The 20,580-nt window shown below is 42.9% G+C and overlaps 1 protein-coding gene across 5 annotated transcripts in view; it reads right to left on the bottom strand.

Annotated features, from left to right (window-relative positions):
* Positions 1-20,580, bottom strand: part of PLEKHM3 (pleckstrin homology domain containing M3) — a 145,902-nt gene that overhangs the window by 90,259 nt on the left and 35,063 nt on the right. For all 5 annotated transcript variants that reach the window (XR_010431869.1, XM_064660561.1, XM_064660559.1 and 2 more), the window contains 2 exons: positions 16,784-17,719; positions 4,682-4,827 (listed from right to left, as the gene is read on the bottom strand). Coding sequence is in view for 4 of the 5 variants with exons in the window: in XM_064660561.1 (XP_064516631.1) it covers positions 4,682-4,827; positions 16,784-17,719 (1,082 nt within the window). In the remaining variant the exon portion in view is untranslated. The remainder of the gene's footprint in view (positions 1-4,681; positions 4,828-16,783; positions 17,720-20,580) is intronic.

Here is a 20,580-nt window from a genome sequence, read left to right as displayed (position 1 = left end):
GAACTGTGCTGAGAGGAATCAGAAGTAACATGGAGCAACACAAGCAACTTGGACTTTGTAGAAAAAAACTCTACAAACTCCAAATATATCAAGTTTTCTAACACTAGCAATGTTGATACTTTATTATGTTTACTGAAGTGCATAAAAGAGACTGCATTAAACAACCTGCTTTTACAATTATTAAACCATTTGACTGCAATATCTCAGCAATCCCCTGACAACTGCTGTATCTATAGCAAATATTAGTCCTCTTCCACCAACTAGCAAATTAAGCTATGTATTCAGTGATTCCCTAGGAGGCATGTGAACACTTGGTACAATGACTAGCACCTCAGACCAGGAGGACCTCGTGCTCAGTGATGTCTTTGTCTATCTTCTCGCTTTAAACCTCTGCTGAAGTGATGGACTCTTCATCCACCTGCCCTGCTATCTTGGGAACTGAAGAGCAGTTACTGTCCAAGTACTACACCTGCACCTGTGCACACCTGTACCCTGTGTGGGGCGTTCCTCCTGAGGCATTAAGAGTACAGAAACAAAAAGATGCCACAATTGAGGTCCCCCGAGTGACTCTGCCATACATGTGCACTATGATGACAAAGCATTACTGTGCAGCTCTGGTGCTGCATGGTCTGAATTCAGCCTTTGAGGAGAGCAGCAAAGCAAGGCTTTCTCTCTCCTTGCCAATACAATGTACTCCTGGGATTCTGATTGCAGGAAAAGTAGCTTTGCCCAGCATCACTGGCTGACAGATCGGTGTCAGTTCACTCTGCACACCTGACATAGGTACACATGTCTTGCAAAACATTAACTCACATTGCCAACCATAGCAAAGTTATAAGAAGCCAAAATGCAGTCTTAAAATGGGAAGGGTCAGGCAGTTGTAGTAATTCAGCTTGATACCAGCCAGTATTCTAGCATATGTCCTTGCATACTCACAGTCCCCCAGTTTTACTGGGCAGACAAGACAATTCTATTAAATCAGCCAGAAGGATTGAGAAGATGCAAAGGGCAACAGGGTTTTAGCTTTAAATGTCATACAAGGATGGATGCTAACATTTTCCAGACCTTTTCTTTCTAGAGCCTGCAAACTTACAGTTCAGAATTCAATTACCAGAAGTCAGCCTCCCTTGAAGCCTTCTGGCACAGGGAGTTCATTTCCTGCTGTGTTTGTCTGGCATTTTGCACAGGCTGAAAACCACCTGAACCAAACTGCAATACTTAGTGAGTTTTGTGTGCAAACAGGGAAAACAGTTGGCCTAAGTAAAAGGAAGAAAGGATGTTCACAAGATCACCTCTCTTCTCTTCCCTTCTACCAAACACACAAAAAACACAAATATGAAGACAGTAGGGAGACAGTGGAAAAAAAAGTGAACCTGGGGACTGAGTTGCTGCTTTGGTTATGACAGAAGAAACACGCCTAACTGCCAAGTCCTTTCAAAGAGCTTCTCTTGCAGCCAAGAGGATTTTTCTTTTCCTATACACGTGCTTCCAGGTGTTAAGTGTATTTGTTGTTTTTCAAGATCCTGGGTTACGGGAAGAGACAACTCTACAGATTTTTATTGCTTCTGTTCTTTCATGACGTATCTTGCCAAAAGCAGACAAGAACCTCTCAATTTCAAAACTTATTTAATTGATGTAACAGTTTACAGCTGCTGCTTAGATGTCAAGTCCATGAAATTTGAAAGAGAAACGTGCCCAATTACACTGTAAAAGCTCATGTCCTACAGTACCTACTGGTGTTTGCTTTGCCAGAAACAGATAGGACAGACCCCAGAAACCCCTATGGAGGCAGGGAAAAGGTGGCAGTGGGAAATAGTGCAGGTTTACAAACTCTTCATTCAACTTTGCTTCCATTTGGTGGATTGACTGGCACCTTTCAGACCGTGTAAAACAGAAGCTTTTGAAAACTGAAGCCCTGTTTCAGTTCTGACCATCAAATGTGGTATGTATTTATTTCCTGCAGGACCTCTTTGGGATGTGCCACGAGTGTGGCCAGGGGCAAGTCCCTCACTGCAGAAACTCTACTTTCAGGCACTGTTGTGCTACCTGCAAGGAGCAGGGTTATGTGTATAGGAGAAGCTCTGTTGTTTATCTTCATTTGGGATGTTGCTGCACGCTGGCCAGTTATGGGAGGTGAAATGCTGACAAATTAAGTGTCTTTTAAAAATAAGCCAAAAGAAAATTATTACTATTTAGATCATCTCAAGGAAGTGAGACAAGATATCTATCTTTGCCAAATCATAGAATCATAGAAGGGGGGGTGTTGGAAGGGACCTTAAGGATCATCTAGTTCCAACCTCACTGCCATGGGCAAGGGCACCTTCCACCACAACAGATTACTCAGAGCCCCATCCAGCCTGGTCTTGAACATCTCCAGGGATATGGAGCCCACCTCCCCTCTGGGCAACCTGTGCCAGTGCCTCATCACCCTCACACTAAGAGTTTCTTCCTAATATCTAATCTAAATCTACTTTCCTTCATCTTAAGGCCAATCCCCCTTGTCCTGTCACCCCTGGCCCTTTGTGAAAAGTCCTTCCCCAACTCTCTTGTAGGCTTCTTTATGTACTAGAAGGTCTCCCTAAACCCTTCCTTTCTCCAGGCTGAACAATCCCAACTCTCTCAGTCTGTCTTCACAGGAGAGGTGCCCCAGCCCTCAGATTATCTTTTTGGTCTCCATGGCCCTGCTCCAATAGGTTCACACCTTTCTTGTGTTGGGGCCAGCTCTGGAGCCGGACAACAACTGGGAGCTGAACACAGTACTCCCTCCAGGTGGGGTCTCATGACAGTAAGTTCTTCTCTAGTCTTGATCCATTCTCTGCCCAGCTTCTACTTGGGCCTGGGATTGCACATTTGATCAATACACTACTAAGGAATTATGTAGTTTCATTACAACTGTTAAGTACAGCAGCCAGAACTAAGTTGAAATAAACACCAAACCTTATCTCTGAATGAAGAGAGGAGATGCAGATGTGAAAGTGCAGGCAAATATATACTCTATCTCAGAAAAGCAACGCTTAATTCCCAGGGATGGGATGGATGGAAATAAAAGCACATGTATGTAGAACTGAAGAGAATGGGGAAAACCCTAAGAGAAACTACTTGTTATTTGAATGCTCTACGTGGATGGGATGGAGTTGAGGAGATCCAACCAGCAATCTCAACTTAGTTGTCCCACTGCCACCATGGCAGATTATATCCTCTTAACTTTCCCACCTTGTCTTAATTTCTGTTCTAATAGTTGGGGATGCTGTAGCATTTTGCCACAAAGACTGGTAAAGTATCTGCACAGAATTTGTTTGTCTTCCCAAGCCACCTCGTATCTGTTCTGTCTGTCTACAAAAAGTATTAAAGTGAGATGATAGTAGATTAAGTTTTTAATGAATGCTTAATCTTGAAAGTCCCATTTTCTTTTGTGCTTCAGCTGCCTATATAAAGACCCACAGGAAACAGAGCACAGAGCATAGTTTTTACCCTGCAGGTTTAGAAAAAAGACAGTTAATTTTCTTGGCAGTATTAATGACAGTTTGACATGAGGTCTGCGCCTTACCATCTACTAGCCCCTTATCAGGGCTACCTATACTACCATGGGCTAGCAAGTTTAGTCCTTGGTAAAAGCATCCAAAGAAAGAACTTTTAAATATTTATTCCTAACTTCTAGGCATGGGAGGGCTTTTTGTCTCCACACATAGCAGCTTTGTAACTGAAGAATCTTGCATTTCACAGTGCAAAACTGTCATTTTCCTGATGGCAGGCTCTGGCTACCTTTTAATAATCTCCCTGTCTGACAAATTTTCTTCAAGAGAGACCTGCTTTTCCTCTAATAGGGCATTTACTGGTTATTTTTTCCTTTTCAAATAGCACATAATAATAATATTTGCAGACACAAAACATCAAACAACCTCTCCTAACAGTGGCTGCTAGGTCTGCAGCTCTAGCATGGTCTGGATTCCTTATGAATTTGTTATTCTTTCAGCATATACTGCCTAAGATGGCAAAACAACACTGCTACTGTGTTTGCTGGCATAGTGCTTTGAGGTATGTAATCAGTTGCCCCTATCTAGCAATCAGCCACCGAGGCAGCAGCAAATAGCATATTACAAAAGTTTTAGAAAAGCTCTTGTGTGGCAAGTGAACAACTGTAGAATTTTCTCCTTATGTTACTTTTGTCTGTCTGGTCCAACCGAGTGCTACAGCAATGTCCTCCTAGTGTCCTCGAAATGTTCCTGCCAGGAGACAGGGCATACTGCACCCCACAAACACTGCATGTGGGCATTTCCACAATTTAGCATCCACCAAGCGGTGCCAATCCTTAGCCCCTGGTGCTCATGAAACAGGTACTCCTCAGGGGCCCCAATAACTGCAAAGATTAGGACTAAAAGAGAGGCTGCAGTGTGCTACCTCTCCCTGTCTCTTGAACAACTAGGTAAGCAATGATGAAAAAGATGCCACCAAGAAAGAGGAGCATGGCTACTCCTGTGGAGGAACACCTTAGGCCTGGCTAAGGAAACTGTGATTAAAACATCTGTCTTGCTGAGAGAGTGTGGCTCATTCTGACAGGAGGGACAAAGAAGACAGTATTAGCAGTCAATGCCTGTAACCTCCAGGCTGCTGAAATGTCTATGTTTCTATCTAAAGAGCGATTCAGTTCGCTTGCTAGCAAACCAACCTGCAGGGAGATTACCTTGTACTTGGAAGTGTCCCAGTTATGAACCAGCCGTGCAGGGATGAGGAAGCTGTCATCCACGTGGCAGGTGCTGCAGTAATACCATCCACTGTAGCTGCACACCTTGGCTTTTCCATTGGACAAACCTATGGAGCGCTGACAGCCTAGAGAAGAGAGAAGGAGAAAAGTCTGGGTTTGTACATCGTGCCAGAGGTACACACTCAGGATGGAGTCAGAAAAGTAATTATTCCTTCATCTGAGACCCTTTTAAAATTTCATTTATTTTACCAATGAAATATTTCTCATTCCCTAAAAAATAAAGGAATTCTTAAACTAGTGCTGAAAAAGCACACACTAACTAACTTGGGCATCTTGACAAAGAGTTCAGACAGCAGTCAAAGGATACTTATCAATTCTTAAGAAACAAAGGCACGAGACTTACTTTGGGACACTGGGCATTTAAAAGCCATGGCCATCTGAAAGTCATGCCCTGAAGCTTAGATAGAAAACAGCAGACCACAGAAGTATTATGAGCTTGCTCCAGAGAGCTCCCATTTTCCCCACAACAGAATGGGCCGGCACTGCCTGCCTGGAGGAGTGCAAGCCAGCTCCTGCTGACAGCCAGGGGGGATGCTGACTTGGCAGGTAGGATTCAGCCACACAATTAGCACAGCCAAGGCAAACCACAGTCAAACCATGAATAATAACTGTGAGCAGCAGTCACATTGAGAATGAGTAGTTCTTGACTAGCAGCAGTGACACAGCTCAGTTTCCAGCAGGGTTTTTTTTTTCCGTACGATTGGATTACCCTGTGTCTTACAAGGTCTGAGGTCTGCCTGTACTTTTTTCACAGCTGGATCCCTTGCCTCTTCCCATGCCCTCTTGTGTGGAGTCCCTGGGGTAAAACAATGTATTCAAAAGCTGCTGCTTTAGTTGGAAAGAACTAATGCAGAGCTCTCCTTCACCTGACCACCTGTTTTCACAAAACACATAAAAACTGAATGTGCTTGACACCTCTGTCTTTCAATAGTGACTAAAACGAGCCAACAGGTTCAATTAATATTAGAGTGGATGGTTAAAGACAGACAGCACAGTCACATTAAACAATCTGCTCAGGAAGTGAGGCTAAAAGTGTTTGAGTAAGATAAAAGATGTCTGTGGTTGTTAACAACACCTCTTTGATACACCACATGTGATGGTATTTTTGCTTTTCCTTCAAATGCCAGTGTTCCCATATTACATTTACAGCTACAGCCACAGCTCTAGAGCTCTGCTGCAGCAAGTGCTGTATGCTCAGATGGTCTCTGCTGCAGCTGGTTAGAAGTGCTGATTAGCAGAATCCTTGTATATCACTTTTATAGAAAAAGTATTAGTTAAACAGAATTTTTCAGGTAGAAGTCAACTGACGACTGCTTTTGTCAATATAACTGATTTAGTGTAATTATGTAACTTGTCCCATTGAAGGCATCTTTTCTCCCCAGTAGAAGTTACCCTGATTTGAGGAAAGATCGCAGCTCAGATATTCTAGGCATACAGTGAACTCCTCTTTCCTCACATCAACCGATGTTACCATGCCCCCTCTGCTCTAAACAAAATAATTACAATAATCTGACCAATACAATTAGCTCACTTCCTCCTCTTCCACACTCCAGAGCCATTTGGCCACTGATTCTCTGCAATATGCACTATCAAGTGAATCAGTGTGGGACATGTCCTGTGCTCATCTCTCTCTTCCCCTCCCCTTTTTTTTTTTTTTTTTGAAGTGAAGATATGCAGTTTCTTGAAAAAGGCAAATATATAAACAGGTCAGTTGATGAAAGAGATAATTATGTTAAATGTCTCCTCCTTTACCCTTCATAAGACCAGAGCATAAGTATAAACATGTATCTTAAGTGCCATAACTCAATATACATAATGCAAACATGTGATCTCAGCTAATAATCAAACAGAAAACACAAACATTATATTAAAGTAAACTATTATCATTGTAGAAATACTTTTTTGTATGGTAAATATTAGCAGCACTTTTTGCAAAGCACTATTTTAGGGCAGAAAGAATGCAAGTATCACTTTTATAAGGGTAAAGTAAATTCAAGCAATTCAGGAGCGTGTTACTAAAAAAAAGATGACCTCTGACTGTGGCTTGGGATCAGAACTTAGAAGCCAACAACTTCATATTTTCCTCAGTGCAAAACACGCGATTACCTATTTTTTCTGTCACATTCTTTTCTTTTTTTTTTTTTTTTTAAAGTAGTTTCCTCAGTGGTCAGTTAAGAGTTTCCATGCAGTCCTGCTCCACTATGCTGTTATGAAGTCAGCTGGTACACCTGTTAGTAAGCCCAGTATCAGTACTATGTAGTACATATAAAACTATTTTTTTTCATGTTTTTAAATGCATTTATACATAGAGGTGAAGGTTTTGAACAGCTGACGAGACATGAAATACCAGTCCTGTTTGTCTGACTCCAGACTCATCTGACTAGTAGCCCTGGAAGATGCTTGCAGAAGATACTGAAACTGTTGCTAAGGAGCCCATGTTTTTTAAAGCACAACAGAGGTAAATCTTGCCCCTCTGTAAAGGAAACATTGCCCTTTCCCAAACTAAATGGGAACAAGCCCTCAGAGAGGGTGTTTGTGTTAGCAATATCTCAGTACAGCATGTTCTTCTGCATCAGCCTTGCTAAAAGAAGTGAAGGGTTTGAATCTTTCTCCTTACTAGCTGCCTCTGAATTTCCTATCACCAAAAAACACTGAAGCATCTGCCTGTATATATCAAATAGCTCCAACCTGAGCTTTCCTTACATACAGCCATTACCTCACCTTGGATGAAACAGAGACTACTAAATGACATGTATTTTCTAGCTCAGTGTGTTTGGACCAGCTAGGAAGTACTAGTGGTAAAGCTGTGTCTGAATGCAAATGAAGTCTCCCAACTCAATGTCATTGAAACCTTTATAAACATTCCCCACTAGCCAACACTTACTTGTCTGGGTATGAGGATGGATTTTACCTATCACTGTGCACCCTGTGAGACTCCACAAGCTGATAGCTTGTCTCAATGCCCTAACTCCTATGTGTTGGACTGAAAGCAAGAATAAACCAAAGTTCAATTTGAATTGCCAACATCCTAAACTAAAACAATTGCAGTTGAGAAGTCACCATTTTAAGGCCTAATTTCTTGCAGTCTCTTAGAGCCAGCAACTCATTCCAGTCCACGGAAAGAGTTTTCTCAGGAGAAGAATGACAAAGCACAGAAGTGCTGGGGGCGAGGAGGGCTTTCTCTCCTCCTCCCTATGTCCAGCCCATGAGAACTGAAAGAAGGTCTCCGGGGTAGGAGGGTCTCAGCAAGCAATCTGGGATGCCCTTCATCTTCAGGAAGGATAGTTCTATGAAGAGGACAAAGTGGAAGAAATTCTTACCTAAGCAGCACACATTGCTTTCTCCCTCGTTACAGCCCTTTCCTGAGCCCACATTTGTTTCCTCGCTCCTCAGAAACACAATTTTTACACAGAGTGTTTCTCATTCCTCTTCATACCCTCAAGAAATCTTATTCTGCAAAGCTACATACAGTTGTACGGTTGGGTTTTTTCTAGATGAGAATGTGGCACTGGCACCCATCTTACATTTTCCCCTACCTTACAAGCTTTGCTATTTGAAAATCACCATCTTTTCCATTCCTATCTGCTGTGATTCATAATGATGGCTATTTCTACAACCCTTTCAAATCAAGTTATCAAAGCACTGATTTTCTTTGAAGTTATGCAGTTCAAAGTGATGTAGTGTGACAAACATATTTCTGTGGCATAGACCACTTGCAGTACTTTGTTTTTTTAAGATGGAAAAAACCAGAGCAAGATGAGAGAAAAGGAAGAGGAAGAAGGAATATCTACTGCCCTTGGGAATCCTGCATCTAGACATTCAGGTACATAAACTGACATCATGTTTACCAGAAGCAAAGCTAGTACTGATTCCTGGCTTTAAACTCTTGAGCACCTCTCCCAACAGGATAATCAGAAGTAGCTGATCATCTCAGAGATCAGTAACACAATTCAACAAACAGTTTAGGGTTCGAATAAGTGTTTACAGAGAAAACACTTATTTGCCTATATAACTAAAGAAAGCACCTTCCACAGGATGGGGAGGAAAAAGCAGCACAGCTTTCACCAAGCATCTCTCACCTATTCCTAATGCTCACACAGAATATTATCTACATAACACCTGTACAAAGGTCTGGTAAACCCTGAGTCTAATGCAAAGAGAATACCACAATATTTACTGGTACTCAAAATCATCCCTACATAAAGGATGTTATAGAGCAAGCTACAGAGGGAAGAAGTGTAGTTTTTGCTATATCGTTAGCAAAGTGAAGGAAGGAGTAATTCCAAACCTTTTATCACAGAAAATATAACAAAACAGCCTTGGAATCAAGGAAAGAAAATAGGGGTTAGGAAAAATAACAGCAAGAAAGTGCTGTTGGACACAGATGAACCTCTCTCAACAACACGTCTGTGAGCAGAGCAGGAGTATTAATATCAAGAGGCTCATGTGCAAGTGAGAAGACTTCAGGAAGAAAGTAGTACAGAAGATGAGGTTAAAAAATTATAACAAGACTCTCTCCTTGACTTAAGGTGGTGGTCTATTATGGAGGAGGAATCCAAGACACTTGAATATAATTCCTCTTCTGTGAAGCGCAGGAAACAACTTCTGCCACTTTCAGGGTGTTGCATATTCTTGTGGTCAGAAGACACAAACACAACCACTCTTTTTATCCAGATACCTTTTCCTTTAATCTTTTAGTAAGTAAAGACTGCAGTAGCTCCACAATGAAACAGAGAAACTGGAAGATCAAATTAGAATCAAGTACACAACTGTTTTCCTTATTCAATAAAGTTCCTTGCTCAGTATCAGGAAAAAGCAAGTCCCTTGTGATTGTGTGCTATAATTAAATCTGTGACAGATTAGCTTAGAAGCTAATTCATTTAGAAACAACATACAATATGAAGAAAAGAAAATGACCCACAGACTTCAAAAGGCTTTCAGCTTGATAAAGGCATAAAGCAAACTAAGCAGAAGGAGCACAGCAACAAATTTTCAGTGTTAGATCAGACATACAACATTGCTCTATTTGCTCAGCACAAACAGAAGGTGAGAATTATTTCTGTTGCTTGCCTTGTGTTTCTGTGCATCTATTCCAATTCACCCCACCATGGGAAAACTCAGATTCCCAAGGAAGACACACTAACAATCCAGCTAAGTTCTCCCTCACGTCTACCCATGTTTGAATTTTCATTACCCTTTGTCCTTTTTCCACCATTACTTTCTTTCTAAAGCAATTTTATTTCTAAAGAAATAACTAAAAACTTATAAACCTCCAAGCCATGTCTGACACTTTACTCCACTTGCCTATATTTTTTTTGTGAGCTTCTTACAAACTTTAAAAGACAACAAAACCTGAACAGATAAAAGTCGGAAATTTTTCCCTGTTGAAACCACGTGGGTTTGACCCTATCAAGTTATAATTACAAAAACAACATATAAACCCCATATTATTAGGAATGTACAAATCCCACTTTAATTGTAAACCAGATCAGCTTCTCCAGAAATAAGGAAGGGTTCACTAGTCTGCAACTCCCAGACTCACTTTTTTTTTAAAAATTGACTCCAAAGGATGGACCAACCATTCCAAGTCAGTGAAACTTTGACTACTAGCTGTAGCTCGGAACTAAGCACTAAAATAACAGACCTCCCGACTTCATTAGTGCCATTTGAAGATACAATGCATAGCCCTGTCTTTCCTGTCTTACACATTCCAGCTCAGCTGACTTCGCATACCCAGCGTAGGCTTGGTGGGTACAGGCTCCAGTCTTCCCTGGGGAGACTGGCCACTCCAGAGTGACCCATCCCACCCTGCTAGAGATGTCTCACAGGCACACTGCCTCAGAGCACCTCTCCAAGGCAGATGAGATTAATCGTTCCCCAGGCACCCAGGCTTTCTTCCAATCAGCAAAGATTGGATTAGTGTAGACATCCAATATTTAGACGGCTGGGGGCAGGTGAAGTAAACAACACCCTTTACATCAGTCATGCTGAACACACAGAGCTGTGACTTTTGCTAAGAAGACGAAAAATCAAGAAAAAAAAATCACTGTTGGAAACAAGGTGATAGCACATATGTGTGCATACACAACATTCTGCATGTCTGTATTATCCTTTCTAGAAGATAGCACACAAGCATGCTGCAGCTAAATTCTGCCTTCCCAATAAAACTAATAGAAGTTAAGCCTGCAAATGTAACACCAAAAAAAAAAAAAAAAACAAACCTAAAAGTCAAAGCTTGCACTTCACATATATAAGTCAAGAACAACATTTCATCAATAAATGAGGACTAAAAATCCTAGCTGTGTGTCACATGGCAGCAACAAAATTATACATTTGGACACTAGCTTCTTATTTGGTTGGATTTCTCCAACTGAATTTCACCAGGATTTTACTTTTACCATTAGTGTCAAATTCTGAGAAGGGCCAAAATTACATTCTTCTCAGAGAACTTGCTCTGAGGAAATTACAAACAGCTATGAAGACATGCTTCACACTTAGTTAAAGTTTGTGACTCTTTTAACACATGACCAGTTTACATTCTCCTGCTGCAGGCTTCCAAATCCTTTTTCTGCATTCCCAGGACAACAGCAGAGGAAGAATACCATACACCTCAAGCTAATTTGGTATTCTTTCCCCCATGCCCTTATAGGATCATTCTCTGCAGTATCTGGTGCCTTGCTGAGATTCTGAAGTGCTGTCTGACAGAAGTGAATGGGAGCTACCATGGAATGACTTATTGGCAGGATTCAGTAATTCACCAGCTCTTTAGTCAGAAATGGGAACTGAACACACTCTCTGGGCCAGCTCTTGAAGTCTGCTTGCCAGCTAGGAGTAAGGAGCTAATGTGACCATAATTAATAATGGTATTCCCATTCCTACAGTTGATTACACTCATGCTTGATTCTATATACTGAGAAGGTAGATCAGAGAACAGAGCAAAGTGCAGGCCAGTCTTTTGTGTGATCAGATCCTCAGCTGTGGCCAGGTCATTTAGCAAAAAGAGTCTCTACCTAACTCAGTATTCATTTCTGCTCCACAAATAGTTTGAAGGCCACTTACCCCTGCACCAGTCACTCGTTTACTTATACTGAAAGCTACCTGGTTTGCCAAGTTTCATTTATTTGATACAGCACTCACATACCTAGAAACAGCAGCTCTGTTTCTGTTTGAACACACAACTGGTTTTGTATCTCATTGTAACACAAGGAACAACTGCACAGGAAGTATGGTTATGCATTTTTGCAGATGCTATTTTGGCTGAATTTCTTCTTGGTCGCTCGTCACTACCACAGCACTACCTTGGGCATGTGAACCATTCAGATTTACACAGCACACGTATGTGTCAGAGACTACAGACATTGGAGAAGGCCAGACAGAGAAGCTAAACCATTCCCACCAGTTACACTCTGGTTGGTTCTGCAATTTCTTCTACATTGCCCCTGATTCGATCCACAGGTTACAGTTTTGCCAATAATACACTGCTTTGGCACCTGACAGAAGGGGGGGAGCCCTGCCAACACACAAACAAATGTCCTAGTTCTACAGCAGTGGACCCTCAAGCAGACATTTTCCTTCTGTCCCTCAAGGCTCCACATCTGCATGGATGCTCTGATGCCAAGCAAATGCACGGTGCACATTCCAGGTTTTTTCCCAGAGCAGCATGTTTTTTTCTGCTCAGTTGGTTCTGGCTACCAAAGAATGAGTTTAGAAATACCACTGTTAGCAGTGGAAGTTATACTTTTGAATTAATTGAAACAGGGCCTGAAAGTCACATACAAGACTGGAAGACTGTGGTCTAAAGTGAAGATACTTAAACAATAAAACTTTTACAGTGCAAAACACATTCTTAAGGGATTTTACAGAGTCTCAAATACAGGGAAGGCAAAAAGCTGCTGAAGCCTTGGAACAAAGAGATCAATTGAAATGAAACCAAGCACAAGACAAATACAGCACTTAGAAAAGGCACCATCCTAAAAGCCCTGGACAGGTGAGAACAACTGTTATTTGGGACTGAAAATGTGACAACAGTGCTGACAGCCTTCCAAAGGACCTTATGGTATCTTATTATTGTGATACATTTTCTAAGATTTGTCCCCTAGTATTTTTATTTCAGTGACGTGTAACAAATAAGTGGGTGTGATGACAGTTCACAAAGTATTTCCTAAATTCAAGGATGTTTCTCAACTATCTGTATTTGAGAAGTTTCAACTATATGGCTTTTTGAGAAGTTGAACAAAGTCAATGTTGCACCTGGCTATTTTGGCTATTTTTTATTTTTTTTTTAAATCACACTTGCTGGCTTTGCAAGCTACTAGGAAAATACTTTCTTTTCATTGAAAGGAAAAAAAATAAATTTACTGCAGTGGGGGCTGGTTTCAAAATAATGGCGTGAGCTAGAGCAGAGGCTGCATGAGCTGAGCATGTTGCACTGGACTGTCCCCCAACCACACACATTATCACAGTACTAGATGCAGAACGACTCCTTGAAAGACAACAGCTTTCCACCTGCTGCTCCATTTGACAGGGCTGCAAGCTCAGGAAGTAGCCCATTTACTAACCTTGGCTTCTCTGCACCTAGTGTTCAGCTCAGCCAGGCAAGTCAGTGGAGCTCTAATAGCAGTATTTATCCTTTTGGCAACTGCAGAGACATGGAGAAAGCAGGGAGGAAAAGACAGAAGGCACCCCAGAAGAGGAGCAAGGAAAGCCACACAGACAAATGAAAGGGTGCAGAGCACATTTTGCAGAAGGCAGAAATTCCCATATCCATTAGGACTTGCTGTCTAAGTAAAAAGAGTTCCTGGAAGACACAACCAACTTCTCTGGAAAAAGTGTTTGTTTTAATAAAGGACAGGGAGAAAAAAAAAAAAAGGTGAAACAAGAGAGACATCTAAAGAACAAGAGCTATGCAAAAACAGCAAGCAAAGGGCAGAGGCCATTTGTCTTCCCCATCTATGGAAAAGTGAAGGCACATGACAAAGAAATAGAGACCTCCAGGAGAGTTCCTCCAGGAGAAATGCCTACCTTTCCCCAGAAGCCCACAGATGGCCTAACAGGGAGACAGGATAGCCACTGAAGTACTCACAAGCAGCTACTGCTCTCTACAAGATTCTGCATGTGCCAAAGACATGCTTTCATGGAAGCTTCCTGATCCCAAATTTAGGATAACAGTTCAAGGATTTCTCTTAATCCAGGTGAAATAAAGATATCAAAAGTAATAAATTCCCCCCCCCCCATCCTAACATGATGCATGTCTCTCATTTCCTACACAACAAAGAACAAATCATAAAACCTGATATTTATGAGTTTGGACTTGCAAGCAACTTTCACTTCACATCCCTTTGAAGATGAGGGGTAGGTCCCTTCAAAGTCTCACCTGAGTAGATCAGTGCTCTCAGCTGCTACTCTTGCTCAGAGCCCCAAACACTTCCCACAGGAACGCTGCTGTACTCCAGCATCAGGGCAAGATCAAGCCCACAGTTATATGAACATGCAAAGGACAAAGGATGTTGCCATTGAAATGCCAAAAGTTAACTGCACATTCCAAAATGTATTGCTGTGCCAAGCCAAAAATATAAGTAATGGCTGCAAACCTAAAAGCATTTATAAAAACCGGTCTCTCCACTGTTAATCAGTGGCCTAGTCGTTCATTTTTTGAGAAATAATGCCCTGCCCTCTGCAGTAAGACAAAGAGTTAGAAATGTGGGAAAAGCTTTTGTATCTGCTGATCAAGCAAAAGAACACTTTTTTCAAGCTGCCCTTCTGACTCCAGTGTATCAACAGTTTGTCCCCCTTGCCCCACGACTACATCTGACACCACCACCCCGGCTTATATCACAAGTTGAAAAGTGCTAGTCAGACTCCAAGATAAACTTGTCAATAGCGAGGCACAGACATTCACATTCTTCCCTACCTGCTTGTCAGCTGTTTGTCTGGGAGCAATTCCTTGAAAAGCTTTTACTGAGGGAGAAAAGGAAAGGGGGATGCAGAGAGCATTTCAAACAGAAAAAAAAAACCAACAGGGAGGGGAACCCCACAAAGACTGCAAAGAAAAAATAAATTAAAAAAAGCCTGTCCCCATCAGGTCCTTCTAGCAACCTTCTTTATCAGAGGTTCATTGTCAATCAATTAGCCAAGGCAGCAGGGGTCTGTAGGAAGGGGGGTAGCTCGAGAGACAATGGTCTGCCCTGTTGTATTACTATTTAATCACTTTTCCTAAATAAATAAAGCAGCCCAGAGGTGCTGTCATGTCAAGGGAATTTATAACAAAAAACCCCTTCATTTTTCATTGGTCATTACTTTTCCTTCCCTCCCACCCCTGCAGGACTAGAGAGGGTTATTACTGTAGCCTTAAGTTCCATCTTTGTGTTGCTTGCCTTTGATTCCCACTCGGACCTTGCCACTTTCTGGCACTAATTTGTCAGGCTGAACAAAGGAGGGATTTGTACCTCCTGTAAGGTCTCAATTAGGAAAGGCTTCTGCTGTATTATGTGCCATTGGGACAGGACACAAAGACGGTAATTACAGGAATTTGCACTAAATGGCTGAAGAATTCACAGCAAAACTTTTCTTCCTCCCCCTCCTCATCTTTATCCAAGCTTACCCCTCCCAGCAGCCCTGGGGAAAACTGGTCTCGGTGCCTGCAAGCTGTAATTACCACCAGCAGGCCCCTTGGGTTAAACAGCAGCCCACGCCGGGAACGGTGCAAAAATGTTCACTTGAAACTCTCCTGGACCTCTGTCAGAGAATGAAGCAAAATTTAAAAAATTTTCCTCTACTGAGCTTTGAATTAAAAGAAATTAAGAGAAAGGAATATACTGTTTACTGTCACCTGGGACACTACCTTAAAATGAGGCAGTTAATTCTGCTGTCTTCTTGGGTTTCACAAAGCTGTCTCTTGGGTAACACACTGGGCTGGACCCATCTCGGGGATACTTATTCGAGTCATTCCCAGAGTCTCCCTGCAGTTTTCACTCTCACAACTATCCTTAAAGTTAAGACATGACCATTGCCCAGGAGTGTTCAGGTAATCAAGAGTTAGCACAGGACTCAGGCACCTTCAGTTTCAGCAGTAGTTTGGCACATGAATATGCCTAAAAAAAACTGACATAAAGTCATACAAATGTGGCCAAGAACAGACCTGAATTCAGGCAGAAGCCCAACTACTGTGACCAAATCAATAACTGCAATGAGACTGAGGTCAACCTTCAGGATGCTCTGGCTGCCAGGTGGGTGCCATGCACTGTAGAGAGATGAGCAGGAACGTGACCTGCTGGGGACTACCAGAGGGATGAACCCAGCTGCACCCACAGCCAGTTCTGAGGGCAGTCCAGTACGTTTGGAGCTCAGCCAGCAGGTCCTGGGCTCACCCAGACATCCCCAGAGTCATGTGTGGTTCCAGAGCCACAGGAGACCCCCACCTCAGAGCAGAGTGGGGAGGCAGGACCCTCACAGCTCCCATATCACAAGAGAAAAACCCTCCAAAAGAGCTGTTTCTAATAGAGCGAACAATTTTGAAGGGAGTGTAACTAAAGCGAGTCAAAGACTATAGTTTAGGCATAAGGTGCCCAAATTTGCTCCACACGGGTGCTCTTGCTAAAGTAAAATGACAATGAGTTGCATTCACACAGGTCCTCTCTATTTTCACTTCATTCCCAAACTGCATAAAATCATGATCTTGCCTAGGACTAGAGTCAGATGACAAATTTACAGTGATTCTGGACCACCTTTACAGTGTCCTGAATCAAGAAAACAGCTCAGCCACCCTGTAAGGCAGCCCTGGCCCATGTAGTGCTTTATGCACAGCATCTAACTTTTCAGCATTAGTCATCAAAAGCAGATGAACCTCTGAATATCCCATAGGTTTTGATCCACATTTTACAGAGAGCAAAGAAAGGCTAACTATGGCCACAGTGAGAGGCAGAGAACAGCTGTGTGCTGCTAGAACATATAAATGCTCTTTCAAATGATTTTCTTTTCCTGCAGAAGGGGAGTAGGTGCAGATGCTGCAGCCTGGTTGCTTACCTGCACACTTGAAGCTCTGAACTGTGAGCCCTCTCTCTAGAGACAGTGTGGTCAGGATGCTGAGGAAGCTGGTGGTCACAGACTGGCGCTTGCTCTTTCTGAGGTCACTTCCCAAGGGCCGATCTCCAGGTTTGTTCCTAAGTGTGACCTGTGGGTTCTGAGTTAAACTTCTAGTAGCATTGGCTGCTGCTTTCAATGCCTCCATCCACTCCTGGGCCCTCTGACGAGTCTCTGCACGCAGGCGCAGGACATCTTGGGGGAAAATGACCTGAAAGCAAGAGTCACAGTCATCCTGAGTATCCGTCTGCACCGACAGGCACACATCGACATTGTAGCTCAGCAGAGGATCTTCATCAAGCCTACCGGGTTGGAATGCCATGAGATAAGACCTGTTCAAGACAAAAGTAAATGCCTTCCAGTTATTCTGGACAGTTAACCTGTAAAGAGTCCCTGATTTGAGAATATTTTGATACTCTTTAGTGTTTTCAGTCAAATTCATGGACAGGAAGAGCTCCATAGGCTTCTCTAATAATCCATTGGTTTGAGAAAGGTCACTGTTATTTTCAGGCTTTGGCATATTCTCCAGTTTCTCCTGCTGTCTCGTGAAAGCAGGCACAGAAGCATGCACTGCTTCCCAGAGTTTCTGTCCCCAGTCCAGTGTCTCCCACGAGGACTCTGCCTTCAGCTGTAGCTGTGAGCTGTCTGACAGGACAGTGTCCACCACCTTGGTTTCAATGCCCCCAGTAACAGTGACCCTTTGAAAACGCATGAGTGGATACACGGTGGGAAGAGTCTGGTTGCCACTGCTGTCCAAGCAATACAGGTACAGTTTGTATGGGGAGAGCTCAGCGTAACAGGTTTGCCAGTAGCTGTCATTGTCTCTTCTAACTTCTAAGTATCCCTTCTTCAGGAGATTTGGGAACACTGGCTTGTGTTCTGGAAGAAACAAAATGAGAACATTACCATTAATTATTTTTTTAATTGTCTCAAATCGCTACATCATTCTGGCTTATACACCTCTCCTACCTATACAAAGCACATACGAGGATAGGATCACAGATTCAGCCTTCATCTAACAGGTTATAATTATCAAACACAAGCACTAACTCTACATTTGAGCCAAAGATAATACAGCACTTTTTTACCCAGAGGTACCAAAACACTCTACAAAAAGGGAACAGAGAAACATAAGGACAGAGAAACAAAGCCATTTTCCTGAGATTATCCAGGAGAATAGTAACAGAGCAACAAAACACTGCAAGTCTCCCAGAACCTAGTCCAGAAGTGGACAATACTATCAAGTAATCTATTGCCAGATAAAATAGATTTCGACAGTGAGAAACACATACAAATTAAAACACCCTCTCTTCCTGCTACTTCCCAGGCTCAACTTCATGTTTTCACACATACCTCCTCTGCCTCCCCACCTGTTCCAGCCAGCACAGGGGGGAGGGGAATAGCAGTATCTGGTCAGCATCTCTCTGCTGCTGCCTCCTTCTCACATCTTTCCTCTGCTCCAGCATGGGTCCTCTCCAGGAGCTGTGGTAGCTGCAGTCCTTCATATTAAACCTGCTCCTGCACAAGTTCTCCATGGCCACAGCTCCTTCAGGAAATCTCCACATTCTCCAGCATGGGGTCCCACATGGGATCCTGCTCCACAATGATCTCCCCAGGGGCTGCAGCACCTTCTCTTCCTCTGACCCTCAGCTGCTCCTCACCTCGCTGTGCAGTCCTCTGCCCTTTCTGAGATGCACACAGCCAGAATGGCCCCACCCGTGGCTGATGGGCACAGCTGTGCCCTGTGGTGGGGCTGCTGGAACCACCTGGAACAACCCCATTGCCAGCACCCAGGTACAACTCCTGGCACCCGGACTGACCCAGGTCACAGGGAATGGAGAACTGTGTCCAACGTAGCAGTTTGTTACCACATTTCAGCACGACCTGGGACCAGAACATTTCGCACAGCTCTGTTTACTTCTGAGGAGCTTTGCTGATTTATGAGAATCAGGCTCAGGAGCAGCAGAAAGGACCAAAAATGAAAAGTAAGAAGGTGCCCAGACAGACTAAAACACATACACCTGAGCATCTCAACATTTCAGGTGTTTTGGAGCAGACTCTTTCACAAACCCCAGCCCAAGGCAAAGTCGAGGGGAATTTTCTTCATCGCCAGAAAACCAGCCATACCCAAAGTCACTCCAGGCACTAAAGTGATACAAATTTAAAGGACTTACCTAAAGCATTTCTGAGTTTTAAAAAAAGGTTTCCATGCAAAATTTGTTCCAATCTGATTTGCACCATCATAGAATCATAGAATCATAGAATCATAGAATCGATTGGGTTGGAAAAGACCTCCGAGATCATCGAGTCCAACCCTTGGTCCAAATCCAGTCCATTTATTAGATCATGGCACTCAGTGCCACATCCAATCTGCGTTTAAAAATCTCCAGGGATGGTGAATCCACCACCTCTCTGGGCAGCCCATTCCAATGCCTGATCACTCTCTCTGTAAAGAATTTTCTCCTGATATCCAACTTAAATTTCCCCTGGCGGAGCTTAAGCCCGTGCCCCCTTGTCCTATTGCTGAGTGCCTGAGAGAAGAGCCACCATAGACGCAAACATCATATTAACCTTGGGCTGGACATGGCCCTATGCAATTTTTTATGGTCCCTGTACAAATTCAGTGGCATTCATTGTTATGCTGTCATACGAACTATAGCACTTGGCACCCCAAAACAGCCTAGGTTTGAGGAAAAAATTCTTGCTCCTATCTGAGTTCTACTTCACCTTTCCAGTAAGTGTGATGGGTCTTGACTTACAAACAGTGGCAGAATTAGCAGACACAGGTAGAGGTTTCTGTCTCCTGTTGTCCATCTCCCTTGGAGACTGCTATTCCAGACACAAGAGAAAGGTAGCAACCTGGAAACAGCTCCTCACCCACTCCCCAGCATAATTACATCACAGCAAAATCAGCATCAATTGACCTTAACACACAGCATTACAAACTGCAAGATACAGGAGCTCTTTCACTGAGGTTTTTGCCTTGGGGCTGACAGCTTTTGCAAGAGGAATAGGGCAGACAGCTGGAGGCATAAAACATTTTCAGCATCTCAGCTTAACCAGTTACACTAATGTTAACAGGCTACGCTTTAACCAGCTTTAGACATGATAACCTCAGAGTACACCAAGGAAGTCCTCAACACACAGCCATGAGAACAGAAGCATCTAGACCTGATGAAGCTTGGAAACAAAGAGCCAAAAACAAGACTACATAGAAACTACCACACCCCCATCTGTACTGGACTTCCCAGGTGTTATGGCCAAGATTGCTGGCCAAGCTGCTCTCACCACTGCTGGCTAATGGGTGTGTCTGTTTACTCTCCAGGGCACAAGCAGAGTCAGGGACTATGAGTATTGAGGGACCTAGTTACTGTCCAGGGGTTTCTGATACCAACTGGTGAGAAAGCAGAACTTATACTAAGGAGATACTCCCACCCGTGGCTGAATGAAATGCTATAGCTGATTGTGAGTTTTGTCCATGGGCAGAAGGAGGATTCAGAACAGCAACAGTGTAAAAGCTTTTTGTAGCTCTTCAATGAAAACCAACTTTAAGCATTTATAAGGATTAAGTACACAAGTTTCAGTTAAATTTATTGAACATATATGAAAATTAATTGTTTGATATACTTGATGTGAGTATGCAAACCTCATGTGGGTTAAAAAAAGGAAGAAGGATGCTACTTCCCACCCATACAAACTAAAAGGATGCACTTAGGTTTTGCCTTGCCAGCTCAGCCTCA

Source organism: Pseudopipra pipra, chromosome 7, assembly GCF_036250125.1.
Source record: "Pseudopipra pipra isolate bDixPip1 chromosome 7, bDixPip1.hap1, whole genome shotgun sequence".
In the NCBI taxonomy this organism is placed as follows: Eukaryota; Metazoa; Chordata; class Aves; order Passeriformes; family Pipridae; genus Pseudopipra; species Pseudopipra pipra.
The sequence above is the reverse complement of the archived record's forward strand: the minus strand, read 5'-3'. Positions and strand labels throughout refer to the sequence as shown.